The 26700-nt window shown below is 33.5% G+C and overlaps 1 protein-coding gene across 1 annotated transcript in view; it reads right to left on the bottom strand.

The window, feature by feature from the left end:
* Positions 1 to 25132, bottom strand: part of LOC128855080 (cytotoxic granule associated RNA binding protein TIA1) — a 36402-nt gene extending 11270 nt beyond the window's left edge. Inside the window, exons 1-2 of the mRNA XM_054089695.1 lie at positions 25036 to 25132; positions 24597 to 24789 (exon numbers count right to left, since the gene is read on the bottom strand). Of these exons, the coding sequence (XP_053945670.1) occupies positions 24597 to 24789; positions 25036 to 25114 (272 nt within the window). The 5' untranslated portion in view covers positions 25115 to 25132. The remainder of the gene's footprint in view (positions 1 to 24596; positions 24790 to 25035) is intronic.
* Between the last annotated feature and the right edge of the window lie 1568 nt (positions 25133 to 26700).

Below are 26700 nucleotides of genomic sequence, written 5' to 3'. Positions count from 1 at the left end.
TGGCTATCTCGTGCCAGAGTTCATGACTGATTAAGAAGTTTCAGAGATGGTTGTGAGGACATAAATGACAATGAACAAAATCAGTAATCACCGAAAACTCCATCGAATTGTTTGTAAATTAATGAAAAATTAACCGCAATCATCATTAAAATTCATGGAATCGGAATTAAATATCTCCAAAACATCGATTTATTGCATTTTAACTGATCATTTGGGCTTACAAAAGGTCTGTGCACGTTCCATTCCGCACAAGTTAACTGAGGACCAAAAATTGCTCAGAATTCAACATTTGAAAGACCTCATTAAAGAGGCGAGAAAAGACGAGAGCTTCCTTTACAGCATTATAACTCGAGATGAAACGTTTAGTTACCAACATGAACCTGAAACTAAGCGTCTAAGTGCCGATTGAAAGGCCCCAGACGAGCCACCACCCAAAAATCAAGTCGATGCTCATTTGCTTTTACTATTCCAAGGAAATTGGATACAAGGAGTTCATGCGAATGGGCCAAACCGTCAATGCAATTTTCTATCTTGGCGTTTTGAAGCGTTTGTTGCATCGCATTCGTCGAATTCGCCCTGAATACCGCGAAGGAGAAAGCTGGCACTTAGTGCATGACAATGCACCACCTCATCGATCCACTCTGGTGATGGATTTTTTGACTAGAAATCGCATTTTAACCATCAATCACTCACCGTATTCGCCTGTCATGTCTCTCTGTGACTTCTACCTAATCGGCAATGAAAGAAAAATGTTTTGCGTCCATAGAAGCCATCCAAAAGGCTTGTACCGACATGCTGAAGGCCATTCCGGACCCCGGTAAACCAGTTGAAACACTTTTTCGAAAAGCTTTCAGATCGTGCAAAACAGTAGATATATCGAGGCCAGAGGGGACTTTTTTGAATAAATAAACTCGAAGTTATCAGAAAGAAGCTGCTCTCGTTTCTATTTTAAATCAGTCTTGTTTATTTTGGGCCTATCCTTGTATTTTATCTGATGTGTTTGAATAAATTAAATTATAGAATCCATTTTAAAGCTATTTTATCAAAATATTATACTTACAAGGAAAAAGTGCGAATTAAAACTTCAGCTCTGTTTGTGGCAAAAAGTTCATGAATTGGGGTGAAACTTACCCCAGTGTGTCGTTAACGTCAAAAAAATGTGTGCCTTCAGAAGGTTTTTTCAGTAGGATAATAGCATGATTCAAAATTTGCAAATATGACCTTTATTATATAATTTTTTTGAATTGATATAAAAAATGGCATTTCTTAATTTATGGTGAGCGCCGGGTATACGAACGGATATCATAAGTATACTCAAAACATGAATACCATGAAATTATCTACCAGATTATAATACAAAAAAGTCATAACAATATTTCTGTTCTGTATTATCATTTTAAGTTTTCAAGTTCTTAAAGGGAACACCCGATATATCCAGAAAGATATATAAGATTGTAATTGTGAATGTATACCATAGTTAAAATTTAAAGCCAGCCAGTCAGCATTTTTTTAATATGAGTATGAAAAAATATAATTAAAAAAAAAAACGCACTTAGAGTTTTGGTACCTTAATCCTTTGATTTTTTTTTCTAAGTTATTATAGAAAATATTACGTTTTTGAAATTTCTCCTAAATTTTCTTCTAAATATTCTAAAATTTACTGAGAATTTAGATTTCGTTTATTAGTTATTTCTAAATGTGAGAAGTTACATTTTGATTACTGGTTGGTGTTATGGAGAGGACTTCCAAGTTTTTTTTTCCCATTTTTCTTTATTTATTGAATCTTTCTTGTATAAGAAACTAACAATAAGTTTACAAATCTTATATGTATATTAGCAATTTTGTGAATTAGGCCGCGGTGCCATACCTTATCGAATGCTTGTGCTACGTCTAAGAACAGTGCAGTCTTCCAAGTACTTTCCAGAACTATTACTGAGGTCAATTCCATTTAATTTGCACTAAACGTAGTCTCAAAGTACCCGTACATACCATTAAATATCATTAAGTGCTGCTATTTACCAACTTCAGTTACTTAAAGCAATTGGGAATTGAGATTTTAAATTACAAGCGAAAAAAAAAACCGTTGGTAATTTACTAGATTGCTTTTTAGATGACTCTTATTTAAAGTCAATATATAAAATTAATGCATGAGGGATGCTTCTCTTTTTATCTGCACTTTTGCTGTTGCACAATAAAAACAACGCTAGAAACAACAACAAAATTGAAGTACTCTAGTTAGTAGCGCGAACAAAGCGTGAAAGTTGTGCAATCGGCCAAGGAATTCGTGATTCGCTCAATCTCAGTGCATCAGTGCAATGCGGCCTTTTGTGTCAACATGGCAACTATAGTGTGTTGTATGCATATACATATCTATGTGTGTGTGTGTATATTCCAAATGTATGCATATGCTTAACAACTTTAGTGTAAGAATTGCATTGCCTCCTGCTAGTTCGGCACTACGTGACTGCACTCAAACTGATGAAAAACGGACGCAGAATGGACACTAAGCAACAAAGTCGCCAATGTCTGATTGGATGACGATTGATGCTGGCTGAGTGACTTGCAACTGTATTGTAGTTTTTCAGCTCGTGTTGTTGGAAAATAAATTTCACACTTTTACAATAACCAGAAATGCCGCTGAAGAAAATTAGGAGCAGGTGGCTTAAAATACTAACCTGGGGAGGATCAGAGAACGTAATGAAGGAAAGTAAGGGCTTATTGTCAAGTAGGCGATTTTATTCATTAAAAAAGATTAATTAAATCTCAAGCCATTTAATATTCAAATCAGAATTTAGGAGCTAACCATATCTAGCAACTTTCAGTCAACAGTTTTATAGTATTGACCTGAAAATTATTACCAAATGAAGATTTTGAGTTTTGAGAAAAAAAGAGATTCGTGACTGTACCTGAAGCCCTGTTGGTTAGCAGATATTAAATTGTTAGATTAGACGATTAGTTAAACGAAAACTTTTAAGCCTGCTGCTAATTTAGAAATAAGTCTACAACAGCATTTAACAATTTTTTTTTTTTTTAATTTTTCAAAATAACAAAATTCCGTAAAAGTATGCGGCAAAGCGGGCCAAGGAATAAAAAGAAAATCTGGTACAACAGAGGGGCGAAAGTGTGCTAGGCACATGGTATGAATTGGCACATAAAATTACAAAATATTTGATCAACATTTTTCGATTATTTTATATAGAAAACTGCGATAATTGTTTTCGGACATATGAACTCTCAGCCATTTTTCACGCATTAGAATTTGTCTCCTTTCTAGCAGAATAGAAAACACAAAAAATGTTTAATGTAGTGCAAATACTATTGTCATCAAATTTCAGTAAAAATGGGTAAAATTTCAGAAGTGAAAAAAAAATGCAAGCCTTAAATTTTCGCACAATACTGGAAGTCCTTACCAAGAGGCGTCATTGGAATGCTCTTATTTTGTATTCCCACTCTTAAAAAATAAAGGACGCTTAAAGAGCGACTTTTCATGCAACAATGAACTTACCGTATCTCAAGGGATTCATTGAGAATCACTAAAATTGAATGATCAAAAGCACTTTTATAAAAAAATTTAATTTAGCGATTATATATCAGGTGATGGAAGTAATTTGGATGTTGCCGGCAATTGTACAAAAATTGGTTTATTTTTAGACTTGAGTATCTCAAAATTAGAGATTTATTCAATCATGAAAATTTTAGTGTAGAGTTCTTCAAAGAGAAAAATCTTGGGCCCTTTTTAATTTTCTATAAATTTGATAGCTTTTGAAATAGATAAAAAAATATGTTGTGAGAATTTAACGTTTTTGGAAAAGTTGTTATAGAACATATAATTTGGATGGAAAATTTTTGCGGACAATATAATTTTTTTGCTGAAATTTTTTGTCAAAATCAATTTTTTTTTGAGATTTGAGATTTTCTTAATAGCTGAAACTTTGCTCAGTGAAAAATATTAAAAAAACGTTGAAAAAATTTAACTTTTTTGGAAAAATTGTTACAGAAAATATAATTTTGATGGAAAATTTTTGCCGAAAATATAATTTTTTTTGCTGAAATTTTTTATCAAAACCAATTTTTTTTTTGTGATTTAAAAAAAAATATTTTCTTAATAGCTGAAACTTTGCTCAAAAAAAATATTAAAAAAACGTGATAATTTTGAGATTTATTGACTTTCAAAAATTGTAGTGTAGAGTTCTTCAAAGTGAAATTTCTTAATGCCTTTTAATATTTTTATAAATTTGATAACTTTCGAAATTCATAAAGCAAAAAAATGTTTTAAAAATATATTTTTTTCGGAAAAATTTGGGAAAAAATGTTACCGAAATTTTAGTTTTGTTGGAAAATGTTTGGCAAAAATATATACCTATATTTTCTTGAAATTTTTGGTCTAAAATATATTTTTTTTTAATTTTTGGAAATTGTTTTGCTAAATATTATATATAATTTTTTTTTCGAAATTTTTGCCAAAAACATTTTTATATCAGATTTTGTCTTATATTAAAAATCTTATTTTCTTAATAGCTGAAACTTTGCTCAGTAAAAAATATTAAAAAAAAACGTGTTAATTTTGTGATTAATTCAACTACGAAAATCGTAGCGTAGAGTTCTTCAAATCTTCACAAATCTAGGGGCCATTTTAATATTTTTATAAATTTTATAATTTATAATTTTATAATTTTTTTTTTTTTGGAATATTTTTGAATATTTTTTTGTCAAAAATAATTTTTTTTTTTTTAATTTTTGCCAAACCTATTTTTGGATATTATATTTGGAAATTTTTTTGGCAAAAATATAATTTTTTTTTTAGTTTTTGCCAAAAACATTTTTTTGTCAGATTTTTTCTTATATTTAAATGTTTTTTTATTAATAGCTGAAACTATGCACAGTAAGAGCTGGAAGTTTCATAATGGGATTCTCATAATTTTTCGCATTATATGGAAATATGTCCAACCAATCAGTTCAAAATGCTGCTATGGCGAAGCGCTAGAAGCGTAAGGAAGTGAAATTTTGTAATGTTCTTAAAATACTTAAAAAAACCCCCAAAAAATTATATTTCCAAGAGACTGTTTTGGCTAAACGAGAGAATAATATGGATAGAAAGTAGCCTTTAAGACCATTGCCCATGACAACAAATCATTTGCATGCAAAATTTTTGTTTAGCGGAAATACTTTGCTAGGAGCTAAATCAGCAATAGGAACAAATTCACACCACCATTTACTTCTGCTCTTAGATAATTCGCATATCAGATGAAACTAATTCTTTTCCTATGGTTAGAACTCTAAAAAAACAACTTTAAGCAGCTGATTTACTGCAAAGAACTTTTCAATCTGCTCTGGTGAAGTTCAAAACGACCTGCCATTAGAAAGTTTTTCAGGAATAAAACAAGAAAAAAAGTGTGCCAAGGACTATCAGCTAGTTACCTTTAGAAATTTGTTTTTGAATTGTATTTATAATTAATTTTGATATATATGAGTATAAAAAAAATATTAAAAAATAGTTATCCCAAGAAGAATCTAAAAATTCAGATAGCAACAACTAAATTTTAATATATAAAAAATATATTTAAAAAAAGCTTAAGAAAAATCACAAAATGCAGATAACGACTAATTTTTAATACGATTAAAAAAAATATATCTTAAAAAAATATAAAACTTCAAATAACAACAGCTAATTTTTAACAAATAAAAAAAAATTTTAAAATAATTATCAGACGAAAAATCTCAAAATTCAGATAACAACAAGGTTTTAGTACGAGTATATTAAAAAAATTTAAAAAAAAATTATCCCAAGAAATATCTGAAAATTCAGTTAACATTAACTAATTTTTAATATATTAAAAAATAATAAAATAACAACAAGTAATTTTTAAATATAAAAATAAATATTAAAAAATAGTTGTCCCTAGAAATGTCTCAAAATTCAAATAACAAAACCTTTTTTAATATCTAAAAAAATTATCTTAAGAAAATCTCAATAAACAATTAATTTTTAAATATAAAAAAAAAAAAACTTAAAAATAATTATCCCAAGAAATATCTCTAAGTTCAGATAACATTGAACTATATATTAACAAAGAATAGGGCTCTCAGTGAAATCTGAAAATTGGGTAGCGGCTTTTTTATTGCCGGCGTAGAAGTTGAGAGATGGATATGGAGGAAGAAACCATCTCTCATCTGCTGCCCAGAAATATACTTCGGTGTCTCGAGATTCTGTTTTGAGTTACTCTAAATAAGTTAGTTTAAAGGAGCTAACGAGATTCGTCACTGGACACACTGGATACCTCAAGAAAGAATAATAAGACAAACCGAGATATCACGACGGACCACCATTTTTGACATAAATGTGCTAGATGCAGCGCCTGCCACGTTAACGTAATTTATCATTCTTTGTACGATATCTTCAATTTACCATAATCACAAAAAGCTTATTTAACTGATTTTATTATCAGATTTCAACTTACAGCCGTTGAAATATACTTAAGAACTTTGTGCATATTTTTTCGAGTACGGGCCGTAACGGTACTTTTTGCGCTTGAATAATTTACTGTGTTCCTATTCATTGAAATGCTTTAATTTATTTATTTTAATTGAAGGGTTTGCATTGATGATTCGCATTTTAGTAGGAGCACTGATATTTTTATGAGAAATACCCTATGATCAAAAAGTACTGAAGAGGTGATGTTGACTGTTTTCCTCGATTGCCAAGGCGTAGTGCACCGTGAGTACCTTTCATCGGGCCAAGCAGTCAAAAAAGAATATTATTTATTGGTTTTGAAGCGTTTGAGAGATGATGTATGTCGCAAAGGGCCGGAAATGTGGGCAAACAATTTTTGGATTTTGCATGATGATAACGCGCCATCGCACCGAGACCAAATTATGCTGGATTATTATACCAAACACCAAGTAAATATCATCGTGCAAGCACCGTATTCACCTGATATGGCCTCGTGCGACTTCTTTTTGTTTCCCAAGTTAAAGTTACCACTTCGTGGATGGAGATTTCAGTCGATAGATAAGATTAAGGGGAATGCAACGAAGGAGCTGAAGGCCATCCCTTCGTCGACCTACTAGGGGTGCATGGAGGACTGGGTTAAACGTGGCACATGTGTCTTGCTTCAGACGGGTCATATTTTGAAGGAGGTAAAATAAATTTTCCTGAAATTTAACTCTGTTTTGTTTTATTTAAACATTTCCGGTGCTATAGTTAAGAACCATTCAGTCTTCGTGTAAAATTTTTTGAATTGGTTTCTGTTTTATATTATAACTGGTAAATAAGTAAAACAAGTAAGTATCTGAAGTATTCCTACTCCATCCATCTTGTCGAAAAGCAATCATTGGGTTGCAAAATACCATAATATCCGACCGGGATATTTCAACATAAATAAACGTTTCAAAAACGATGGGTTTTAATGCTTTGAAACCTTTTTCTAAGTATAAAAATACAGCAAAAAACGTTCCCAGAAAAAAGAGCAAAAGACTACTTAATTGATGGTATGATAGTTAGATTGTCAAAACTGGATTCCAAGAAAAGCGCTGCTGACATCCATCAAGAAACTTTTATTCTCCTGGAAAAGCCAATAACGAAAAGAAGAGTTGGGCTTCGATTGGCAGAAACAGACCCTCACGGTTGATTGTCACGTAAGAAGTCATTGCCAACAGCATCGTCACGACAACCCCGAATTGAGTTTGCTCGAGAACAAATATCTTCGACTAAAAATCAGTGGCGTTATATTTTAGTCAGCGATGAAACTAAAATAAATAGAGTTGATTCAGGTGGCAAGGTAAACGAGCGGTGGCCAAAACTTGCAATGTTCTACCCTCAGTTCGTGTTACTAATTATAATGCACGAATGATGCTCAATAAGGGGGTGTTGCTGCTTTCCTTGAAACAGTGTTGGGTCAATTCAGGTGATTTGTAAAATTTATTAAGAAAATTATGCAAATCACACTTTTAGTGTGGCAATAAATTTTTTCGAAAACAATTTGATCACTGTTCTGGATTGGGTAGTGCTTCGAGCCTGTCGAGTACCGACATAGATCAACTGGCATTCAATCAAACTAGTAATAGGAAACTCAGCCAAAATATTTGCTCTAAGACTGAAGATGTCAGGACAACTCTTACAGTGGCTTTCTGATCACAGCAACATTCTTTTAGACTCCTTGATTACTGTTGTATATTTCATGATGAAATCTATGTCGCAACAAAAGCAGCTGAATTAGCTCTGGAACTAACTCCTCTTAATATTCAGACAAACATTTTCATTTGTAGTCTAGAGGCTATTTAAGCAATTATGGTTCTTTCGGAATGTGTCCAAGAATACAGCTCCTAAATAGAGGAACTCTGCGGAAATGGGCGGTCACTATTTACTGGATACCAGGGCGAAGTAAATAGAAGCAAATACGAGCTCGCTAAGGCAGGTATTCACTGCCTTACAGAAACAAAAACTGCCAAAATTATGCTACGGACTTGGGATATGAAAACTGCAAGTTTTATTTTATGACTCTCTAGAAAAGACTGCAAAATATTGGTTGGAGTTCTGACGAAACATTGTCTCATCCCATATGACGCATGTTTTCCAGCCTTGAAGGAGATTGCTGATAAAAGGCTGAAAGGTTTGTTAAAACTCGTAAAGACGTCCGTAGTGAATTGTATACAAATATATCTTCCATACACATAGAATTGTTAACACAATGGACACTAGAAGCCTATGTGAGATTTTTTCACATATGAGCCAGCATTACCAAACCTAACCTAGATCCAATATAACATCTTCGGAACGACATAAAAAAGAACTCAGTACGCAAAATATTACCAATTTGGATCAGTTATTTGAAAATACCAAGGCAGCATGGGAACCGATTCTCGTTGCACGTTTTAAAGGATTAATAATGTCAATCCAAAGGCGCTGTGCAGGAGTAATAAAACGATTTTCAACAAAATAATAATTCATTTTCTCTTTCACTGGCACTTTTTAACTATTATTATTGACTATTGCTTGGATTATTATTTTGCTGATTTGTTAAGTATTTTTTTCGAAGAATTTTCGAATTGTACCTGAAGTAAAAAAAAATAATGTTTTTCGTAGAGGCAAAGGCTGATACGGATTAGAAACAGTTTAAATTTATAAAATAAACCGGAAAAAGGGGAAACATTTAAGTGGTTTTATTGAAAAAAGTCTCAAATGAAGAGAACTGGGCAACGGTTGTAAGAAATAAGCAGTTTCGCTAAAAGTTAGTGCTGACTGATTTATGAAAATTTTGGCATCTTAAATAAAAAAAAGCTCATTTAATAGCGTGCATCATCTTGGGGGGCAGTAGCAATTTTATCAATGCATTTCTGCTTCTCATACAATCATCTCATCTCAACAACCAATTAAGGGACCTCTCACCCCTGGATATACGCCATTAAGCTTTAAATATAGGGTTTTCTAAACAGAGGTGTTATTTTGATATTCAAAGAAAAATGCTATTTTTTAATATAAGGAAGTAGCCCGGTGTGACGGGTTCAAAAAATCGAATTTTGTTTTACATTTTTCGGAAGAAAAACATCTTAAAAATATACTATAAAGAACAGACAGAAATTTTAATTATTTTTAAAGTTATAGCTAAAATAAGAGAGCGCGCCGTAGTGTGTATGAAAGCGTGTGACACGCCAGCAGCAGCTGCTCCGACCGTTTTTAAACGCGTTTTTCTCAAAACCATGTTTTCGAAATTTCGGGGAATCACTGACTCAAAACTATTCAACCGATTTGGCTAAAAATTTAACCCGTTATTCTAGACACACATATCCAGATCCCGGACCTTTAAAACATTTAATTTTTTAATAATAAACTATTTAATTTAAACAATTTATGAAGAAACAAATTAGATTTTCAGAACTTTTTTCACAAGTCCGCCATTTTGTTTTTGTTTTTTTATGTATATTTTAGGTTCGGGACTTCTACAGAATAATAATCTCTTTGAAATTTTTATTTCAGATGCCTTTGGCAGGCTGTGTGTTTCCCCGAACCAACTCATCTTTTTTTTAAGGAATCCACTTTGACGTCAAAAATTTTAAACAAATTAATATAAAATTAACTTTAAAAAAATTTTTTATATATTGTACTTTAAAACACCAATAAAAACCTGTAAAAACTTAAAACCATCGCATTTTATTTTCTTTTTAAAAAAGATTCATGAAAAAACGTCGAAATTTCGGTCGTTACACCGGACTACTACCTTAAATGATCGGATGTTTATTTCATTATAAAGAGGAAGGTATGCCGTTACTCGTAATAGTGGAAAATAACATTATAACAAAAGGTCAATGGTTTCGTTGCTTGTGTGGCATGTAGCGCCGTCTTGTTGAAAATAAACGTTGTCCATCCCATTCCGGCCATAAAAAATCGTTAATCATCTCGCGATAGCGCAATCCATCCATTCATAACACCTGTTATTGGAAAATCCTTTATTATATATTACAATAAAATAAAAAATAAAAAAATCCTTCACGCAAAAGTTAGTTTGGATCTACTAGAAGTGACGCTGCTCAAATTGTGACGCAAACTATACTGCTTTCTAACGGACTAGTACCAGTCTAAAACTCATTCATTCTGCACTAGTGTGGTAATACTCGTACTTGTTGTAGTGTCTGCTGGTGCAAAATAAAACTTATAAGCATTGCAGCAGTAAAATCAGAAGCAATCCAATAGCTTTGGCTGCAACAAAAGCTACAGCTGCTAGCTGCCAGCCAGGAATCGCCCTCGGTATTTCAAGTCTCCAAGCTCATTATGTTGGCAAACGTTGCAACACAATGCAACGCAGTACTAGAACAGAAAACAACAATAACATTAATGTAAAAATAAAACAAAGGAAAACTAAAGTGAAAACAAAGCTACCAGCTACCAGCTACCAGCTACTAATACAACTAACTTTACAATAAAGTGGATACAACAATAATGAAATGCATGAAAGCAACTAACAGTAAATAGCAACTACAGCAACAATGGAAAAAGAACCCACACACACTTTAACATTAACTTTAACGCTGGGTGTGAAAGGGGGTCGGGCGCTCTAGTACTTTGTTCAACAACTTGGCCTACTACATACACACACATATACAAACATATATATATAACCCAACAAAAGGTCGTAAGATCAGAACAAAAATAAATAAACATGAACAGCTATAATAACAACAATAAAGAAGTAGAAAAAAAAATTAAATAAAAAGGCGTTTTTAGCTTTATAAAGAAATCAGTTTTCACTTTAGATGAATTAACTTATCTGCCCTTAGCAGGTTTTGCTTCTAGATTACAAAATTGTGTATTTTCACCGTCATATTTAATATTTTTTATTAAATTTTTTTTTGAAATGGATTCCAAAATTAAGGCTGAGAATTTTATTAGAACCACGACTTTAGCGCTTAGTAGATCGAAAATATTAAGTTGACTTAAAATGTTTCACAAAAGGCCGTAGAAATTTATTTGATTAGATGACGAAGAAATCTAGCCCACGAAATCAAAGAGTGGCGAAAAAAACAGAAAGCATCCTTCAGTGGACGACAATAAGAGCTGGAGTCACCTGAATTTGGTGTAAATGCAAAACTTTGACCGCTCCGTCAGAACTTTGAATGATTTCTATGTGCCAAACAAAGTTTTAGGCAGAGAGACTCCATAATCGCTAACCATTTTTATGTGGTGCCAGGTACGATAATTTGAGCTGAAAGCTTAAAAGCCTGTGACCACAAGAGCGTTTAATTTTTGTCGCAAGCTGATGATATCTACTTCAGTGGACTCAAAAACCGCGCAATCAACTTTATCTTAACTAAGTCGGATCTTAGATGGTTTTTGACATACTCATTTCCTTTCTAGGCTTGATAAATTATCACCCAAACTCATTCTCTTCAGAAACTTTCAAGTTCTTATTAATAAATGTGCAGCTTAGAAAAATAATTCTATCATTTTCAGACTTGGCTTCCAGCTATGGTTTACTGATAGGTCGAAATTGGATTATTGTAGAAGAGGGAACGGAATTAACCGGCCTAAATTCTAATAAAATATTCCAATGGCTGCTTACGCAATAATCTTCCAGACAGAAACACATCCCATTGAGATATGTGTAAGGAAAGGTTTCCCTAGAAAAATGAGAGCACCCACATTTACATACTTCCAGATTGTCAGGCGGGTTTGAAAAGCCTTTTATCAACTATAATCACCTTAGTGACTACCCGAACCTTCTCAACAAGTTAGGGAACTTGAACACAAGTTGAGTACCTAGATATGAGGGATAGAACGGAAAAGAAATGCCTGATTGTCTAGCCTAAAAAAGGGGCGAAAATTTCTCTAATTGGTATTCAGCTTCTTTATGGACTTACTTAAGGCCACATTAAAGAATTTTCCAGAAAGTGTGAGAAGAAGAAGTTGGTTGAGCACTGGCGAAATTCTATCGGTTAGCGAAACAACAAAAATAAGCGCCATGTATTCATATAAATTATAGAACAATAAACCCCAGAATGTGGTCAATTTTTTAAAAAGTCTTAAAATATAGGGTGCTTCAGCCAGCTTTGCACAATATATCTCTGTTGGTTATGGCCTAGTAATAATAATAAAAAGTCGGATAAAGAAAAAAAGCAAAGGGAATAAGATATTTGACCGTACCACTTTACAAAAAACAAAGTGAGATGCAGTCTGAAATATTTTTGGAAGTTAATTTCGAAGAAAATTGTGTTCTTTGGCCAAACTTGGGTCACCTTTTTAAATTTTTCATCATATCTTAATCAATTATAGTCGGATCTGATCCAAGTCATATTTAGAACTCAACTTTGGCTTGATGAATATGGCCTGGAACTCGCCAAACATAACACCGAAGTCAATCCGATCACAAGATGTTACATGCCACTCGGGATCAGTATGCAACTAAGCGACACGTCACTAGAGACTCAAAAACGGGCATTCAACTTGATTGCAGGCTTACGTTCTTGGCGCGTAAACGGCAAGCGGCTACTAAAGCAGCAAAGATTATGGGAATGGTAAACAAACTAATAACGAACATCGGTGTAAAAGAAGGCTGGTCATGGCAGCCACAAACTCAATTATCCTTTACTACAGCGAAATATGTAGACATACGCTAAACTGCAAAACCAAACGCAAAGCATTGGAGGCTGTACAACGAACAGCGGCACTCAAAGTTGCTTCAGCCTACTGCACTGTCTCAGGCGCAGCAGTATTTGTGATTAGTAGGGAGATACCTAACGATCTTATGGCCCGGGAACGATTGGATGCGTGGATCTAAGAACAAGCACGCCACGTCACGGAACGGAGAAGCCAAACCATGCAGCGGTGGTAAAGCTGGTGGGGCACTGAATCGAGTGGCAGATGGACGACAAAGCTGATTCCTACAATAGGCAAATGGGCTCCAAAGAACTTGAGAGAAGGGGTGTATTTCATAACTTAGTTGCTCTTAGGCCACGGATCCTGCCAGAAATACCTATACCGCATGGGTAAGGTAGGCGACCTCAAGTGAATTTACTGCGAAGCACCGCGGAATGACGCCGAACACATGTTCTTAAGTTGCGACTGATGATTCGCAGAAAGAGATGTTTTAAGGAAGCAGATTAGCAACATCGCGCCGACCAATGTAATCGGCAAAATGCTTGAATGCGATGGTAAGTAGAATGTGATTAAAAGATTTGCTGAAGGCGTATTACGGAGAAAAAAGATAAGCTCCGGCGAGGTACAATAGAGCGAGGAAGTACAACAGAGACATAAGAAGACCAGACTATAGCATGAATCTGGCTACAGGCATTTTGGACTCCGACGTGGGTGAATAGAACTGGTTTATGGACCTCGTTCTGTGCCCTCTCGAAGTTATGCAGAACGTATTGGGTATGGAAATAAGTTTCCGTCCTTTATTAGCCAAAGTTAGGAACTATTTGAACAATTAAATAATAGAAGATATTATGTGACGTATGAGTCATTGAAAGCTACAACTTTACTCCATCTTTCAGGCAGCATACCGATTCCTCTGACGAAAACTTCGAGTTCTTTTGACTTGACCCATTCATTGAGCCAGTTTGCAATGCTCTTTTAAGAAGTGGATAAGGGCTGACTGCATTGATCGGAACAGATGGTAATGCGAAGGTGGAATGTCTGGGGAATATGGCGGGTAGGGCAAGATTTTCCCATTCAGTTCCTCTTAATAATTCTGGGCTGATTTAGCAACGTGTGGCCTGGCGTTGTCATGCAGCAAAATAAGTTTGTGACATCTACCGTCTACCGTCTGATTCCAGCCTCTTTTCTTTGAGAGCTCGATCCAAACGCATTAGCTGCAGTCGGTCACGATCGCGAGTGATGGTTTTAGATGGTTTAAGGAGTTCATAATAGATGAAACCCTTCTGAGGTGCTTTTCGGAACGAACGTAGACATTTTTGACGTCAGATAAAAAGGGATCTTCACACTTCAAACCAATGTCAGCTGCTGCGATCGAAACCTCACATATAAACCTTCAAATCACCAGTATATTACTAGAGCGAATACAGAAACAGTATCAGCAGTCGAACCTCTTGTACGAAGGCGGAAACTTATTCCCATAGCCAATAGTTCTGGGAAAGGAGTCTCTCCAGAAGAAGAGGAGGGATCGCTTAAGTGGCCACATCAATCGCCGCAGTAGACGGCAGTCGCTGTAAGTGCGAAGACATTTTGAATCCTACCTCACCCACAAAGAAAACAAAAATAATAATAATAGTCGGATCTTACAGTATGATGCTCGTAGATCGATGTTTTTGGTTTAAACATATCCTTCTAGTATTTAACCACTAGCTTTACGTTCCTACCACCTCACATATATACACATCTAATTGGCGCTTACACCATTTATTGGGTGTTTGATTCAGGTCCACCACCTATTTGTTGTCTGCGTCTTGGTGGTGTTCCACAAATGGAGGAGCCTACAGTTTTAAGCCGACTCCAAACGGGAAAGTGTTTTTTGTGAGATGTTTTTTAATGATAAAAATACACTCGGAAGTTTGCCTTTGCCTGTTTTGAGACGATCGCTATTAGGATACAATTTTTTTCATCATTAGGAGTTTCATATATGGAGTTTCGAGCCTAACTACCGAATGGTAATCACGTACCAATCCATTAGGCTACGCCGTCCACCAACTACCACCTACTAGCACTAGTAAAAATCTCGCTAAAAATAATTTGACTTTTTCAGATACGTTCCACTAGATCTGTCGCTGAACGAAGGTAAGAAAATATACTCTATCGAAAAAAAACATCCACCTTACTGCAGAGATTTATATTTCTCTAGTGGTAAGTGGCATGTTTAGATTACTTGCTTTACCTTTGGGCACTGTTAGCACTTGCAAGAATGTTAGTCTTGAAATTCAATGGAAAATCACTCTTGCCAACAAGTGCTACTACGGACACTTTGGACTGCTTGGCAAATTCTAAGTTACAACTCTCTTACGCCGAGCAAAATCCCGTCACAGTAAGCGCTTCTCCATATCTGCCCAATCCTAAGGTGCAGTATCTTGAACCATGGGAATATCGGCCTACAGAATTCTTGTAATGTTTGAGTTCTTACTCTCGGAATATATCAAATGTCGATATCTTATAAAATAAATCCGTAAATATGTATGTTTCCTAATAACTATGCACAGCATAGTTCGATTTACACAAAGCTTTTCTATTTTGAGGATAGTCCTTCCAACAAGGTTTTCTATAAATAAATAAAATCCATCAACTTACAAAAGTCAAAATGAGTTGAAATGTGTTTAAATAGGACTTAAAGGGTTAGGGTTGGTCATAGGCTGGAAAAAATGATGATTTTCAATAATTTTTTTTGCTAGTAAATTGCATAATTTTTCGACTTTACTTTAGAAAAATTTCAAAAAAAAATATTTATAAGTGTAAAAGCTATCGGTGTTTGTGTGGAGCCCGTTTCTCCAGAAGTCCCTTGCGGTGATCATCACAAGACCTTGGAGATTCTTCTAAAATCAGTCAGACAAGAGAAACTACTTTTATTAATGTATAATCGTGTGCCTGATCGAAACTTTTTTTTCAAAATTAACAATATGGCGGCCTCAGGAAAACATCGTTGAACGAAAATCAGAATCCAGCTAGCGAGTGCTTTCCGTCAGAACATAAAAAGCTAATACCAGGAAATTACTCTCTTGGCCGCTTTTCGCTCACCGACAAATTCCGGGAATGAAATCCAAATAATCAGAAAATATCGGCGATGTGAGCGAAGTTTTTAAGTAAAATCGCCGTGTCATATATCGTGAGGCTGCGCACATACATGGGCATTAGTATGAAGAGAATTAATAAGATTTCAAATTACTCGCACATATGTACTCGTATATGTAGCGATATAGATGTAGCCAATTTATGCTGAGTAAGTTTATTAAATATATTTTAATAATTTTTGCTTGAGCAAACCATACGATTACTTGTGGAATCTTCATTGAATTGGGTGCATCGGCTATGGGTGCGCGGAATAGATTAATGGGTAGTTCATTCTGTTAATTAACTGTTAACACAAATTTCTTGGCAAGGCACGGTTTACTCTTATATAGTAGTATATACTCGACCCAAAAATAAGTTTAAGTTTAAGTTGCTGTTCCAGCACCGCAGCATTAAATTTGGCGGTAAATTTTCAATATTTGCAGGCGATGCTGCCCGAATGCCAACTGGAAATGTGAACTATCAATCATTTACTGAAAAATGGGTTTGACACGCCACATTTTCGAAAATTTTTCTTTAAGGGGGGAGCCTGGTTTATGAGGTCTAAAAATTGCATCTCTTTACGATTTTGTTTTTTAAGGAAAAAATTAATTTAGCACTGCAAAGTTTTTTATATTCTATTTTATATTTATATTTATGTGCACTAACATTTAAAAAGTATAAACAATTTTTGTACTGGTTAAAATAAGTTGAAAAAAATGTTTAACATAGAAATTATATTAGTAGAGCGCTGCAACGCTGGAGTTTCCACTGGCGTACAAGATACAGCTCGTAATTATTATCTAAAGCAAAAAATTCAAATGGATTTCTAATTATCATGATTTTTTATTCTAGATGAACTAAGAAAACTTGGAGAAATTCCAAAATTTCAACTTTTTGGAGGTTTTAAAGAAAAAATTGCCTTTCTATAAAAAAAAAAAAATCACTTCAACTTGGAATAAAAATCCTGAAAAATTTTTTTTTTTATCTATTTTGTTAGTTCAAATAGAAGAGAATTTAATACTGAAGGGAACAAGCTATGATTCATTTCAAAAGGTTCATTAGTTTTTTTTCATTCATGTACGCCAATTCAAAGAAATCATAAAAATGAAAAGTCGAGAAAAGAAGATGTCCGGTCACAGCGTAACTACCTAACGCTCGCCTACCTTTGGCTTTGTATCTACGGAAATATTGAGAATTAGGCTCTGTAACTTTGTGTGAATATTCTGAAATATATTAGGAATCGCTTAAAATGAAAAAAAAATTGATTTTTTTGACCTTATAAACCAGGCTCCCCCCTTAATATTTCATTTAATTTCTATTTTTTGAGTTTTTTTTGTACCAAATTTGAGTCGAATAATTTTAAAAACACGTTGGGAATACAACTGGACAAAGGCTTCGCAAATTGGTTTAAACGAATGCAAAAGTGATAATCATGGAAACTATTTTGAAAAGCAATAAAACCGTTTCCAGCCACCCATAATAAATTTTCCATTGTTTAGACCAAAATTGTAAATAGCAACCCTCATATGACTGGTAACGCGCTAGTAACGACAGACATCGAAAACCCAAAAATAATAAAAAACACGAAAACAAAAAAAAAAAAAGGTAAAAAACATAAAAGATAAAAAACAAAAAAAAAAAAACTTTAACTCGAGCCCAAAAAAGGTATCCTCTTTTCAAAAGCAGGATACCGTTTTGTGTTGTCTGTTTCCGAGTTATAACTGACCTCCCGGAACTTAATTGCCACACCTTTACACACTACAGCTGCTCTATTTACTAAATATAAACGCAACAGCTCTGAAAGTTTTTGCAGCAGCACTGCTAACAGAGGGACAAAAGGGCCCCCAGCATTGGTGATACCAAGCGAAGAAGAAAAACAAAAAAAGGTTAATGGCTGCGAGTATGAGAATTAGAAAATTTTAGGGTTAATTGTAAAATGATTGATTGATGTTTTTTATTAAAGGTAAGAATGGCAAACTAGTAAAAGGGACCCAATTAATTAATAAACCTGACTTGAAACGGTAGAAAAGGGAATGTGAATAAGTAAAAGGCTCTAAAAGTTGCCTCATCTAAAACGTTCGGCAGCAGGGGTAAAAATAAAATAAAAAGTTGCAGAAAAGGCAGACGTATTTATGTGTGCGTATACCGACTTTCGCGATGTAAATACTTATACAACTTTTTAGGAATATTTGGGTGTGTGAAATCAATAATTATTTAAACCCTTTGCTGCACATTTTGATACAGAAAACTTCGGCGCCCTTTTAAAAGATTAATTTCGACAAGCAGTGGTCGGTCATTAGTGACTATTAGAGATTACGGGTTATTACAGGCGACACTGCAGAAATTGAAAATATTATTAATAGGAAAAAAATGTATTTTTGATTGATCAAATTTAAATTTAAGTTTTGTTTTTTGTTAAAGGGGAGAAGAAAAAACTATTTAATGAAAAATTGTAAATCGCAGCCATTGTTTGTTAATCAGAAATATGAATTTCCCATAAAGTTTTATTCAGTAAATTAAAACCAACTTTTTTCATCTTACTGAGCTGCATCAATTGCTGGACATTCTAAATCTAAGTCTAAAATTATTATCTTTTAATGTCATTTGGTATTAGATATCCTACGATAATGCTAAAAGCTCGCTAAGCAGCCATAAATATAAAAAGAAGAAAAGAAAACAAAAAAATAAAATTCCGCTTAACTTAAAGAACTTGTGTAAGCGTCTTAAACTTTATATATTTCTTACTTCGTAATTGTTCAGCAAATTGAGGCTATTCTATGCGTTCAATGCGTTTTGCTGTCTGCCCTTGGGGGAAAAACTTGCAACACCAGCGAGGTATCACAAAATTTTAATATTGCAATTTTGCTTTATAAACTAAATCGAAAGTATCACACAGCTTATGCAACTATTTTCAAATACGGTATGCATACACAACTACACACATACAGCTGCCCTAATGCTGGGGTAGATAAGTTAGTAGGGAATAAAGTAAAAAATAAAAAATCGCATAGCTGCGACAACTACACACTTTTGTGTATTGCTGCCTTCATAAACGCAGGTATTTTATGCATGAATGTTTTACGTATACATAGATATACATTCAAGTGCATACATACGCATTAGGGTGCATCACTTTTCATGCAAGCCAAAAAAAAAAAGCTAAACAAAGTTATGTATAAATTAAAATTAAAACAATTTAAAGTTAATAATAAAAAGTTATAAATTAAAATTAAAAACTTCAATTCAGAAAAATAAAAAATAAAAATAAAAAAAATTTGCAATTTAAGTTAAAAATTATAATAATTAAAATAAAATTTAAAAAAATGTAAGGTAAAACTAGAAAATCATAAATTGAAACTAAACAATTATAAATTAAAAATAAATAATTAATAATTAAAGTTAAACAATTTTAAATAAAAAATTTATAATTAAAATTAAAAAATTATAAATTAAAAATAAAAATCATGAATTAAAATTAAGAAATTGTAAATTAAAATTAAAAAAAAAACAACAGTTAATTTAAGACTAAAAAGCTATAAATTAAAATTAAAAAATTCATAATTTAAATTAAAAATTATAAATTAAAGTAAAAAATCATGAATTAAAATTAAAAAATTGTAAATTAAAAAAAAAAAATCATAAATTAAAATTAAAGAATTGTAAATTAAAGTTGAAAAAACAGTTAAATTAAGACTAAACCATTTGAAATCAAAATAAAAAAAAATATAAATTTAAATTAAAAAATTATAAATAAAAAATAAAAAATTGATAATTAAAATTAAAAAATTAGAAATTAAAAATAAAAATCATGAAATAAAATTCAAAAATTGTAAATTAAAATTGAAAAAACAGTTAAATAAAGACCTAAAAATTATAAATTAAAATTAAAAAAATATAAATTTAAATTAAAAAATTAGACATAAAAATTTAAAAATTATAAATTAAAGTAAACAAATTCTGAAATAAAAATTTATAATTAAAAACTGAAACTAAAAAATTATAAATGGAAATTAAATGTAATGTAAAACTAAAGGGTGGTTTTTTTAGAGGTTAGGTTTTCAAGTTGGCACTACTTTTTTCGTAGATGTTACTTGATTTATGCTCAGTTTGGTTTGCCATTTCATAATGAATATACTTACACCTGATCAAGCGCGTCGCACGTTCGGTGAATGGGCCCAAAACGAGATGGCCACCGATCCCGATTTTCACAAGAAAATTTTGTTCAGCGATGAAGCTCACTTTTGGTTGAATGGGTATGTCAATAAGCAAAATTGACGCATTTGGAGTGAACATAATCCACAAGCCATTGCTGAGACGCCGTTACATCCTCAAAATGTCACTGTTTGGTGTGCTCTATGGGCAGAGGGAATCATTGGTCCATATTTCTTTAAAAATGAAGCCGGCCATAATGTTACAGTCAATGGAGAGCGCTATAGAGCCATGATTAATGACTTTTTCGTGCCTGAATTGGACGATGTTGATGTGGACGACCTTTGGTTCCAACAAGACGGTGCTACATGCCATACAGCCAACGCAACAATCGATTTATTGAAGGAAACTTTTGGTGAGCGCATTATCTCGCGCCGTGGACCTGTGGCGTAGCCTCCAAGATCGTGCGATATAACACCGCTGGACTATTTCTTGTGGGGCTATGTGAAGTCGCTTGCCTACGCAGATAAGCCCGAGACGATTGACGTCTTGGAAGAGAATATTCGGCGCATTATTGCTGACATACGGCCCCTATTGCTGCAAAAAGTGGTCGAAAATTGGGCCTCTCGGCTGAAACTTATTCGAGCCAGCCGCCGCGACCACTTGCCCGAAATCATTTTTAAAACATAATGGCAAACCCTTATCTTTATAATAAAGCTAAATTCTTGGCCATAACATTAAATTATATACGTTTTATTTCATCTTAAAAATCTAATCTCTAAAAAAACACCCTTTAGAAAATCATAAATTAAAACTAAAAAATTACAAATTAAAAATAAAAATTATGAATTAAAATTAAAAATATATAAATAATAATTGAAAAAAAAAATTAAATAAAGACTAAAAAAGTATAAATTCAAGTGAAAAAAAAAATATAAATTAATATTTAAAAATCTTATATATAAAAATGGAGACGTTTTTTTGTGTTCGTTAGTCGCCGATTCACGCCTAAACACATTCACCGATTTCAATCAAACTTTCACAGATCATTGGTATTGGTCCATAAATGGTTTATGTAAAGTTTTAAAGAAATCGTTAAAAGTATGCGTTCGTTGTGTAAGTGTGAAAAATACAATATTTGCGTGTTTCCCTTATACGGACATTACGTATACGGAATGAGAATACACGCAAATGAATAGAATATACACAGACATCAATATGGATTGACAGTCGCCATAAATGTTCTTTTAAAAAATAAAATGTGTTAATTTGATGGTAGCTCGAGTATTAAGATCAGGTTTCTATTGGTATAACTTTGTTCATGGGTTTGCGTAATTTTTTGTGGTGAAAATATAAAACCAAGAAGAGAAAACGCAAAAGCCGACGAGCAAAATGTAAAAAAATAAATCCTCCTGTATGTCTATATACTCGAGAAAGTTATGCTAACACTTTTTTCATGCATTTAGGTAGACAATTTTACGAATTTTCAAGACAACTTCGGAAGATAGGAAATGGAAAAATTTCTATTGATGCTTCTACTGGCTTAATCACTTTGCCAGATCATTTTTGTAATTTCGCACACACAAAACAAGAATTAGTTTCAAGTGTTTTTCCAAATATGGCTGAAAGAGCAATACTGGCTGCGAGAAATAAGGATGTTGGTCAATTGAATGCGAATATTTTGAATGATGTGCCTGGTGAGATTGTAACATTTAAATCAATTGATACAGTTATAAATCAAGATGACGCTGTAAATTATCCAACAGAACTTTTAAATTCCTTGGATTTACCTGGACTGCCGGCTCATCGCTTACAATTGAAAGTTGGTGCACCAATTATTTTACTTAGAAATTTATATCAGCCACGATTGTGTAACGGAACAAGATTAGCAGTCAGAGAGGTCATGAATAATCTTATTGAAGCAACAATTTTAAAAGGAAAATTCAAAGGAGAAGACGTATTGATTTCGCGTATTCCGCTGATTCCACCAGATTTAGCTTTTGACTTCAAAAGATTGCAATTTCCAATACGTCTTGCATTTGCAATGACAATAAACAAACCACAAGGACAATCGCTGGAATTATGCGGAATTGACTTAGAATATCCAAGCTTCTCCCACGGACAATTATACCTATGTATCATGTTCACGTGTAGGAAAGCCATCAGTTCTGTTTATTTATACCACAACTCAGGGCAAAACAAAAAATTTAGTTTACGAAAAGGCTTGCGTTAGTTTAAGTTTAAAATTAACATTAATTTTATATTGTAAAAAAAGAATAAATACACATAGAGTGAATTTAAATCGAGTGTTCATTATTCATTTCTAATTTTGATATGCCTAGCGAAGCAGTTATATATAAAAATTTAAAAGTTATAAATTAAAATAAAAAAATTGTAAAATAAAAATTTGTAATTTAAAACTGAACTTAAAAAATTATAAATGGCAACTAAAAAAAAATGTTAGGTAAGCCTAGAAAATCATAAATTTAAATTAAAAAGTTTAAACTAAAATTAAAAAAATAAATAAAAATTAATTCAGATGATTAAGTGGTTTAAACTTAAAAGGTCTGTATAAAAATGTTTAAAAATTGAACTCACGGCATCAAGATACTATTGTAATATTTTTGATCAAGTTTCTGAAATAAACTGAGAAAGATTTCAATATATGAAAATATCTAATTGGCGCTTAATCCCTTTTTGGGTGTTTGGCCGAGCTACTCATCCTCCTATTTGCGGCGCGCGTCTTGCTGTTGTTGCTTGAAAAATTTTCATAACTCAGCTCAGGTCTGATCCATTTAGACTGCTAAGCCAGTATTATATGGTATTTTATCATTCTTTTCATTGTTTTGAAATATAACTCATTAGCGTTCCAAGTTTTATTTTCGCAATGGTTCAGGTGGAACTTTGTTTTCTAAATTATTCAGAAATTTTAGCTTGATATTTAGCCAGATATTTTAGCTTATGTTAATTAATTTTTAAATTTATTTTATCTTAATTTTTAAGAACTATTTTTATTTGTAAAAAATTCCGTTTTTGGAGGTCTTTTAAAATCGGATGAGTTCAAAGACATCGCAAAATGTTTTCGAAAAATTTTGACAGAAGCCTTAAAACACAGAATCTTTCAAAGAAACGATGTTGTTTCAAATTTTTTTATTTATCTGTTTGCTTGTTCACTCCGCTCGGGAGCATAGGACCTCGATAAGTTTTCTAGATCTTGCACGGTTCTGGGCTGTTGTTTCTGCACCGTCCCATGAGATGTTGGCATCTGCTAGTTCGCGCAACATCGTCCTTCTCCAAGTATTCTTTGGCCCACTGCGACCTCTGCTCTCTTACGGGTTATAGTCCAGTGTCACTCTTGAGATGCTATCTGGTGGGTTGCTGAGCCTGCGACCTATCCATCGCCACTTGATATGCCGCGTTTGATATGCCATAGAATGGGTTCCTCATTCGTTGATCTCCACAGCACATTGTTGCTAATGGTGTTGGGCCAGAACTTTCAGGTTTCCCTAGTTTTATTTAAAATACGACTATTGACAATTATACGTAAAAAATGTATACCCTGATCAGGATACGGGTAAAATACGCCGAACAGTGGGGTGCCTAATTGTTGAGAACGGCGAGATATCGATGTGGAAGTTTATGCAGCAACATCTTGCACTACAGCAGTAATATTTTGAAGAGAACATCCAGTTTCGTGCTTGTCAGTCTATCTGCCTTTTTCTATTCTCGACCAGAAACCGGAACCGGTTTCTTGAAATTTTTTCACCCACCTTTTAATTCTTATACGTCGACCATTTTTTATATTAAAAAAATATTTACTAATCTTTGTTTTTGTTTTGGTATCATTTTTTCGGCATTTGGGAAGAGAAATTGAAAGACGAGAATAAATATTAACGATCTGTAAAATTTCGATCCACAGGACTTGAATGGTAATTTTCAAGCCATTGGAGACTCGTGTAAATATCTGATAAAAAGAGACAATGAAAAATAAAAATACATGCGACTATAATTTCAGTCATAGAACCAGTTTAAGGGACCTCGTCGTCCTTTAAATTTGTTCTAAGAAAAATATTTTTTTTCTGGCCATCCTAATATATGTCCCTCCTTATATGTATATGCATGTAAGTGAGACAGCTTGTGTCTATGTGTACATGCGCTTACCTACGCTTTTTGCGTACTTTTACTTTACGAGATAAAATTTTTTATTTTATTTAAATTTTACTTTATTTTTGCTAAAACTCACCGCACAAAAGCATATCCTTTGTCCTTGAATACTCTTATCTCCTGAATTGTGCCATAGGGAGAGAAAGTTTTCTGCAATATCTCCTCGTTTAGAAAGCCGGACAATGCGCCATTGATGCCGCCACAATAGACAGTGCAATTAGTGGGGCTGCTTTGGTTATACACTTCATCGAAGGTTAAAGGTTTTGCATTAACTAAAGGGAAAACAACAAAAATAAACCGAAAAGGTAACAAAATTGGAATTGTAAACGCAAAAGTGTCGATTGGTTAGAAAAGAATAAATTTAGTTTTAATTTGTGTGTGTGAAAGTGAGTGTTTTTGTTGTAAATTAAAATTAGAAAATTATTATTTCTTTGCTTCAATAAAATACTTTCTTTTTAATTTTTTTTGTTACTCTTTTTAAAATTTTATTTGCTATTTAATTTTTTTTTTTTGCTTACCATCCAATTTTGTCGCCGGCGGTTTTCTTGTTGCCCAATTCGTGCGTATCGAACGTGAGCCCAACCACTGGCCATTCATGGCGGTAATGGCATTTTCCGCTTCCTGCAATGAGACAAAAACCAAACAAATATAAAGTAGTTGATTCTTTTACTAAAAGCAGATGACGGCACATACAAAGCCAAGGCAAAGGCAAAGGCAAGGGAAAGGAGAAAATCCCTACGTACCTAAGCACATTTTAATTGCATTTCTACGCTACTTGACAAACTCAAAGTCGATCAGAGTTAAATATTTATATTAAGTAAATAACTGTGAGTCGCCCTGTTGGCCAAAAATGATTGGAAAATAAGCAAGTGAACTAACGGCTAAGCGCCGGAAAGATACGTAAATAAATAAATCTGCTTTTGATAATCTGCTGACGATGGCGTGGACGTTGGACGATCGAAGCCTGCAGCAATTCGTAAAGAAAATAATTTCAACTATTCGCCTTTCGCCTTTGCAAATTATTTAAAAGTAGCAAAGCAAACAAGTCAAGGAAACTCTGGTAAATATGAAAGGATACGTAAATGACGAAAGGACGACACTGCCAAGTGGTGAACTAAGCCGTTGGCTGAGCAGCGGTTGTGGCCCTAGACGAATTTAGTTGTACTGCAAATGAATGATGTTGTTGTTGTGAATTGTTCAAGCACTCGCTGTTACTGTTGGTGCTGCTGCGAAATTCAGCAAACTCTTTGCTTTAGCCACTGGCGTTGGCAGCAATTTTTGCTAGGGTGCGAGTAAGCACACGTCTCTCGCCTGCCATACCCAAACCAGGACTTGCCACCCCAGCTAGTAATGTTGCTGCTGCCGTTGCCACTACCGTTAACGACGACTTAATGGCACAAAACTTAAATTGACTTTTCGACAATGTTAACCCAGAGCGTCAATGGAGCTCAGCAGGACTGAAGAAAAATCAAATGCGAAGCAGGAAAGTGGCGAACAAAATGCAGAATGAAATTTTTTGCAGCAGCATTGAATAAGAAAAAAATATACAATAATAGACATACTTTTATAAAAACAGAATAAAGAAAAAAAAAAAAAAAAAAAAAAAAAGAGCAACAAAAACTAACTTACTTCGAGTATTGGCAAGCGACATAAACAACAAGTTTGATCAAATGCAACAATAACAAAAAGTAGAAAAAAGTAGAGAAATATATGTCCGTATGTATGCGCATCGAACATTGCACAAAAGTGTTGAAAGAAAAATGAAGTTGCGCGCACGAAAAACTTTATGCTTTTGTTTTTCGCTGGCAAACTTTTACGATTTGGGTATTTGGGATATCAATGTGTCTGTATGTATGTGGCAGCCATGTATGTACTATCAACAGCGACAGTCGTGTGCTGCCACACAGCGGCAAAGCGCGTGGTAAATTTACTTCAATTCTGTCAGCCGAGTGGCAGTTGAGGGCAAATCTACATATTGAATAACGCAGCGCTGGATTGTGAGAGAATAAAGTTGAAATTAAACAAACAAACAAAAAGATCTAACTACAAACTAAGAATAGTGTAAAGCAAAACATACGACGAACCAAAGAAAAAGCAAACAAAGTCAACAAACCAGAATTGCAAGAGGAAGCAAAGGAGCAAAGAGTCAGCAACTGTGAATGTAGCAGTCGTGGCTGTATCAA

The sequence above is a fragment of the Anastrepha ludens genome, chromosome 2 (genome assembly GCF_028408465.1).
Source record: "Anastrepha ludens isolate Willacy chromosome 2, idAnaLude1.1, whole genome shotgun sequence".
NCBI classification, from domain to species: domain Eukaryota; kingdom Metazoa; phylum Arthropoda; class Insecta; order Diptera; family Tephritidae; genus Anastrepha; species Anastrepha ludens.
The sequence above is the reverse complement of the archived record's forward strand: the minus strand, read 5'-3'. Positions and strand labels throughout refer to the sequence as shown.